The sequence below is a fragment of the Danio rerio genome, chromosome 10 (genome assembly GCF_052040795.2).
Source record: "Danio rerio strain M-AB ecotype USA chromosome 10, GRCz13ab, whole genome shotgun sequence".
NCBI classification, from domain to species: domain Eukaryota; kingdom Metazoa; phylum Chordata; class Actinopteri; order Cypriniformes; family Danionidae; genus Danio; species Danio rerio.
Window position 1 is genome coordinate 43,680,391 of NC_141030.1, and position 7,716 is coordinate 43,688,106.

At 43.0% G+C, this 7,716-nt stretch overlaps 1 protein-coding gene across 11 annotated transcripts in view; it reads left to right on the forward strand.

Moving 5' to 3' along the window:
- Positions 1 to 7,487, forward strand: part of kirrel3a (kirre like nephrin family adhesion molecule 3a) — a 532,216-nt gene extending 524,729 nt beyond the window's left edge. For all 11 annotated transcript variants that reach the window (XM_087271356.1, XM_087271360.1, XM_087271352.1 and 8 more), the window contains one exon: positions 5,809 to 7,487. In XM_087271356.1, the coding sequence (XP_087127482.1) occupies positions 5,809 to 6,273 (465 nt within the window). In that variant the 3' untranslated portion in view covers positions 6,274 to 7,487. The remainder of the gene's footprint in view (positions 1 to 5,808) is intronic.
- The last annotated feature ends 229 nt before the right edge of the window (positions 7,488 to 7,716 follow it).

A 7,716-nucleotide genomic window follows, 5' to 3' on the forward strand; every position in this document is an offset into this window, starting at 1 on the left:
CTCGACTTGGACTTCTCTTACCATCTGCAAAATAATCAGTGGATACAAGCAGCAGAAACGAGTTTCCTTCGCAGGGTGGCAGGGCACACCCTTATAGATAGGGTGAGGAGCTCTGACATCCGGGAGAAGCTCGGAGTAGAGCCGCTGCTCCTCCACATCGAGAGAAGTCAGCTGTGGTGGCTCAGGTATCTGTTTCGGATGCCTCCTAGACGCCTACCTAGAGTGGTGTTCCAGGCATGTCTCACCGGGAGGAGGCCTCGGGGAAGACCCAGGACACGCTGGAGGGACTATGTCTCTCGGCTGGCCTGGGAACACCTCAGGATCCCCCCGGAGGAGCTGGAGGAAGTGTCTGGGGAGAGGGAAGCCTGTAGGTTCTCCCCTAAAGCAGGTCGCACACCAAAAACGCCGCTTGGCAATGCAACACGTAGTGGCACGCAGCGCCATGCATTTTACAATTCTGAACATAGGTTTTCTATCAGGGTACACACACCGGCGCGACAAGTCAGCGGCGCCAAGCCACGACTCAGGACGCTGTTCATATTTCTGCCGCACCACAGAGCGGCATCTGATTAGTTTCATTTTAAATAACATGCGAATGTGCGCGTCTAGTGTGTGATACTTTAAACTTTCATGTGCGCGTTGTGTTGCGGCGCTAATTGACGTGTCTGGTGTGTGACCCCCGTAAGACTGCTGCCCCCACGACCCAGCCCTGGTAAAGCGATAGAAAATGAATGAATGAATGTAATCATTAATCAATAACCACATTTTTTTTCAGAATAAAAGAAATTAAAACTGCTTTTATACACGTGAATTTTATTTTATAAACTAATTTTTAGTTTTTTTAGTATTAACAACTTTATTAATTCCACCAGGGGAACAAATCACTTACAAACAGTATTAAAAAACACAAACCAGCATGCTTCCTAATGACTTCATAAATAGTACTAAAAAACATAGGAAAGATGGATGGAAGACGTAACTGTTGCAAAACTTATGCATTTTAAAACAAAAATATCTCATAAAACGCATATCTCACGGCAATTCGTAACTTTTTGATTAAGTTGCTAATTCATATGAATTCGTACAATCTCATACAATTTAATATGATTTGCTTAACTCCCGATGACGGTTGGGTTTAGGGGTGGGGTTGGGTGCCAAACCTCCTTTTTAAAACAGTAAATATCAATACGACTGAACTCATACGATTTCATACGAATTAGTCACTAAACTGAAAAACGTAAAAAACGTTTATATATACGTTAAAATATCCAGAGTTTAAAATGACTATTTTGTTGCTGGAGTTATGGCCCATTCACCCGGGCGTCAGCGTCAACGCTTCCCATTCACTTCGACGCCGCTTCAGTTGCATTGCTTGCTGCAAATGTTGGGACTTTCTCAACTTTTCAAGCGCCAACGAAAGCGTCAGCAAATCAGATCGATGTATGCAAATACACCAGCTCAGACAGTAGCCAATTACTGACTAATTTCATTGGCTGAAGCTGCTATGACGATTGTGTTAGCGCCAACTTCAGACACGCCTTCTGTCAAGCACTGACGCTGAAGCCCCGTGTGAATCAGGCATAATTGAGGCACAAGCTGTAAAAGATCCCGCCCTTATCTGGAAAGCTCATTAGCATATAAAGATACACACATGAAAACAGTGTTTTCATTCTATTTTTGGTGCTCTTAACGAATTCTTTCTAAAATTGAGAATATGATAGATTTTGAAGCAGTGAGTTCTGCACCAGCACCTCTCAAATTTCCATCAAACCGAGTTTGTCATCTTGTTTTCTTTCCACAACCACCCCTGCCTTAATCTCTCGAAGGTAAAAGCGTCATGGCCTGTCAATCTTCAAATCTTTTCCATTCCACCCATTGCGGCCTTGACTCTGACAGCAGTGAAAGTGCACACTGTACTGCTTATTTTTCCAGGAATCCCCCAGTTATTTCACCTCAGCTTTCCCGCAAGGCCACCAGGATTAATAAAAGAGAGGGAGAGATATATGTTATCTTTATAAAAATTGGGCAAAAATAAAATAAGAGTGAATTTTATGGAGATTATTTCGCATATTTAATGCCGACATGAATCGTCAAGGCCCATTTAATTAGCTGATAACAGGATTTGACTGTTTATGCTGCAGATGACTGTTTCACACCACTAAACCATGTAATCTTCTTAGCGTGGGACAGTTATCAGTCTGTTCCCTAATTTCCATGTCACACTGCCTATAATTAGTGTGAGCTGAACTTGACCTTGGCTTTTCACAGCTCGCAAATACATGAGAGGAAAATCAGTATCCTTTCTCTCGTTTGGCTTTTAATTCGAGCTTGAAAGTGTATACCGCGCAAGTCCTGTGATTAGTAAATAATTGTTCGCTTAACTGAATAATCGTGCTAACAGATTCTGATAAACAGATTAATTAGCTGACAAGCTTCAGGAAAACATCCAACAAAACGTCCACCGACAGAGAGAACAACAAAAAGAGAGAATCATTTGATGTGATTAGTGTGTTATTGACTTCTTTGAGGAGACGATCCATTAAATGGTTTATTTAGTGCAATATTTCAGCAGAAAAATAGCAGTTTTATTTACATATCAGGAAAAATTTAGCTTACACTAAATGTGCTGTGGTATTTATAGGACATGTTTTTTTTTAAAGGGCACCTAGGTTACCCCTTTTTTTTCATATTTATTATGAATCATTTGTGTCTCCAGAAAAAGTTTCAGCTTAAAACACCCATCAGATTTTTTTATTATACCTTTTATAAGATTCTGTTTTATACATTCTTGCACTGGGTGGCGTTTTGCTGTACTGCACCTTTAACGCCTGTTTCACACCGCAAGCGTCAGCGGCATGTGAGCAGAGCGTGAGCAGCGCGTATGTCGAGCAGTAGCAGCACGCAGGCGTTTCGCCCTATTCACACGGGGCTTCAGCGTCAACGCTTGACAGAGGGCGTGTCTGAAGTTGGAGCTGAAACAATCGTCATAGAAGCGTCAGCCAATGAAATTCAGTCAGCAATAGGCCACTGTCTGAGCTGGTGTATTTGCATACAGCGATCTGATTGGCTGACGCTTCCGTCGGCTCTTGAAAAGTTGAGCTGGTCCCAACTTCTGCAGCGAGGAACACTTCTGAAGCGGCGCCGACGGATCCACAATGCAGTTCGGCAACGCCTGACGTCACCCATTCAAAGTGAATGGGAAGCGTTGACGCTGACGCCCCGTGTGAATAGGGCGTTTGCCTTTCACACCAGCTGCGTCTGCAGCGCGCAGCTCTTCGGCAGCTGCTGCAGAGATCAACCTATCTCTGTCTATTCTATCTAGTCACCCATGTCTCTCTATATACAAATACACTTTTTAAACTTTTCATCTGCACCAAGGCCCCTCCTATGCTGTTTCTTTAACCTGCAAATGTTTATTTTACTAATTTTATAGATCAAATAGTGATGTATGCTTCTCAAGCTAACTTATATGAGAAGCGTCTACAGTCAGAAGACAATCGCCTGTGATATCATGTCATGTGTTTTTTGATTATCAGGTTGCTGTAGATCTTGTTATAATCATATTTATACAATATAGTTATAATGATATTTATACATGATCAAACTAGTGTTACTTTCTCCGCTTCAGTGATGTCCAGCGGCAGAATAACAGCTCGTTAATTCATGCTCGTGCAGAGGATGAGACGGACAAAAGTAACCAATGCATGGCATTCTTTTACTTATTTTCGTGTTGTCAGATTCACAGTGCAAACAGCTCCTGGTAGGAATAACTCGAGTGAACATAAAACAAAGCCGATTAACTTTCTTCCTCTGCTCAGCTGCACAGAACACAGCGAGCTCACATAATCCAGCATGCGTGTCGAACTACACTACCCACAATACACTTCGCTATGGACTACAAATCCCGTAAATATTCTATTTCCCCTCTCCTACAACACTAGTGTGCAAAACTGATAGTAAAATTGTTTTACATTTGGTTTTGTAGTTCGGGCCTAAATAAATGTTTGTTGCCGTTTTTAATCGTTTTAAGTTCATTTGAATGACTATATATCAACCGTTTGACATTATTAACGCATTTATTGGGTAAAATTGCTACTTTTTACAGTCATTCAATGTGTTTTGGTCATTATCAATGCACTGTCACTTTAATTGAGCGTGAGCAGCGCGTCAAAAATAGACCCAGCGCCGAAACTATCGCTGTATTGCTGCTTCGGCGACGCTCACGGCTCGCTCTGACGCGCTGCTGCTGCGTGCGGTATGAAAGCTCTAATCTGTTAACATGGACGCTGAAAACACACGCGCTGCTCACGCTCTGCTCACGTGCCGCTGACGCTTGCGGTGTGAAACAGGCGTAAGGCTAGTCCTCCCCGCCTAGTTCTGCGTGCCTTAATCTCCTCCCTCGGCTGCGTCAGACAACAAACAGACATGAAGGAAGCAGATCTCATGTAGCGTTTGCGAGAAATACTACAGTAAGAACTTTACCAATGAGTATTTGATGCATTTGCTGTGTTAAGTTACAATGATGAGTCTCACACAATGTTGTTACAAAGGTCACGCGCACACACACAGACACACACAACCAGCACGGACACAATACGCACATACATAGAAACAGCGAATTTAGCTTTGCGCTCTTTTTGCACGTAAATGTGACAGGACACAGGTTAATCTCCACTGCTGTATGGATATCTGTTATGCTAATGTACAAAATAAATCAATCTTTTAATTAATAACCGTGCAGCTTACACTGAATGCATTAATGCAGGCTAAACAAGTAGTGACAGAAAACAACTTTAATAATCTAAGAAACCCACCACAGTCTGAATAACCCACCACAACTTCTTCCGTCATCATTATATTTTACAGGAAAGCCTAAATGCTTTCATTCATGTGATTTGAATGACATGAGAGGCGATCTCTCTGCCATTGTTAAAAATTTAGGTTTAATTTACCAGTAAAAAAAATGTTATAATCCGCTGGTTACATGTGTTCCGAACAGTGGTTCAAGAGTTCACACTTAGATATGCTTAGCATTATAGCAAGTTTGGCATGCTGTCCCGGGAGAGAACCCTGAGCTCGGAAATATTTGAGCCCAGGGCTCCCGCCCAGTGAATAAGCATATAAAAGGATCCGAGATCAGGAAGGTCTCGATAGTTCTCCCTTTTAGAAAGGGGAGAAAAAGGAGGAGATGGTGTGGAAGGGGGGATTCTTCCGAAATGAAGATAGGTAAAAAGGTTAGAAAGTGATCCATTTATAGTAGGCTAGGATTACTCGGATTGGATTATTACTGATTATGAATGAGTGGCCAGCTGTGCTCAATCATATCACGTGCTCCTCTCGAAATTAGTTTATGAAACTTCACTTTAAGAGTTCACACTTAGATATGCTTAGCATTATAGCAGGTTTGTCATGCTGTCCCGGGAGAGACCCCTAAGCTCGGAGATATTTGAGCCCAGGGCTCCCGCCCAGTGAATAAGCATATAAGAGGATACGAGATCAGGAAGGTCTCGATAGTTCTCCCTTTTAGAAAGGGGAGAAAAAGGAGGAGGTGGTGTGGAAGGGGGGATTCTTCCGAAATGAAGATAGGGAAAAAGGTTAGAAAGTGATCCATTTATAGTAGGCTAGGATCACTCGGATTGGATTATTACTGATTATGAATGAGCGGCCAGCTGTGCTCAATCATATCACGTGCTCCTCTCGAAATTAGTTTATGAAACTTCACTTTGTGGTCTGTACGAATCACGGATCAGCCGTGATCCGCTACACCCCTAATTAATTGTATTAATTCTAATCTCTTATGTCTTGTAGGATCCAACCAACGGCTATTACAGCGTGAACACCTTTAAAGAACAGCCAACCCCGACCATTTCTCTCACAGCCAATCAGAACGCTGAGGTGCGAAACCCTGCCACGGCGACCCTCGGAAAGCATCGTGTCCCCACCGGCATGTCCTACACCAACATCTACAACACACTGGGCGCCGGACCCAACCGCCTTTACGACTACAGCCAGCGATTCGTGCTGGGCATGGGCAGCAGCTCCATCGAGCTCTGCGAACGCGAGTTCCAGCGAGGATCCCTGAGCGACTCCAGCTCCTTCCAGGACACGCAGTGCGACAGCAGCGTCAGCAGCTACAGCAAGCAGGACGGATACGTGCAGTTCGACAAAGCCAGCAAAGCCTCAGTGTCGTCTTCATCCCACTACTCGCAGTCCTCGTCTCAAAACTCAGACCTGACCCGACCACTGCAGAAACGGATGCAGACGCACGTTTAACAAGGTGTGCTTATAAACAAACACTGAAGGTGAGTCGCTCCCGCATCATTCCTCAACACGCTCAAGCATCACTAGCTTGGATTAAAACAATCTCAACGTCATTTTTCTGTATATTTTGAAAACTTAAACTATTTTTGGGAAGACTTCGGGAAAAACGAAGAAAAAATAAACTAAACAATGGATGTTATTTCATAACATGACAATCAGGAGTCCGTCCACGCAATCATCTGTCGTCGATCTAATCTGTTCCGTGCAGCCTGGGATCTGGGCATTCAGAGGCGGGGAAACAAACTTGAGGGTCGTATTCATTTTTTTTAATGAGGAGCCAAACTTGGGCCGATTCGCAGTCCTTCAACTGTGGCCCAAAGCACAAGGGTGTCTGTTCAATGCCAACCGCAGTGTTTCACTGCTGATAAAGAGATCTAACCGAGGATGAATTGTCCTCCGGAGGTCGTCGCTTGAAGATTATCATTGTGTGCTTTTTCTATAGACTCTGTAATATAGATTTCACTCGTGTGCACTACTAAACTGTTTTTTAATTACATCTCTCTCTCTCCTTCTCTCCTCCTGTGTGGTCTCTCGTCTTTACGATATTCATGCTTTGTGTTTTTCTTCGATGCAATGCGAATGTGTAAAAAAAAAAAAACACACACACACGGCCAAACTGCATGTGTGGAGAGTTCAGATGCGGACAGCGCAGTGTTTACATGCCAGAGACCAGAATGTAAATCCCCGATCCTTTACTTTCTAAATGTGAGCTGACCATTTCAACACTTTGTGGTTAATAAAGCGCGTTTTCGTATGTACACGTATGTCCCGTGGATTCAAACGCCGTGTTGTTAAAAGCTTCTTTTATACCTCCAACAATGTGCTGTTGTTGTTGTTGTTTTTCTATACATCAGTGCTCATAAGCCCCACATTCTGGTGGGAGTATGATTGAACTCTTTGTTTTTACCTTTCTTCTGTTGTTCTGTTTATTTTAAGGCTGCCATATGTTAAGCTCACTGTTTTAAGTAAGCTTCTCTTCCCCGCAGCCCGCCCCTGAATGTCTGGCATAAATGTTTACATGGCTTAATTGATGCAGGAAGTGCCTCCCGTCGACGGATGAGCCTGCAGAACATTGAAACGTAACTCGAGCTGTGCATCAGAGCAATTACACTGATCAAATAATCATGATTACAAAATAAGTGTTGAATAAAACAGTGTGTGGGAAAGACGTTCTGTGGTCATTAAAGCTGAGGTGGCCTCTTTTTTCTTTTTAGATGAAGTCCTGTCAAATCGGATCGTATCAACAGCGGGTCACTTTGAAGGTATTAAATATGCATGAAGTGAGATGAAGGGGTTATGAAAGTTTTAACTAATGTCTCATTTAAAGGGAACATTTTCTCGTAGTTCTTTGAACAGAATGATCACAGATGATAAGGATGTATAGATGAATTACTA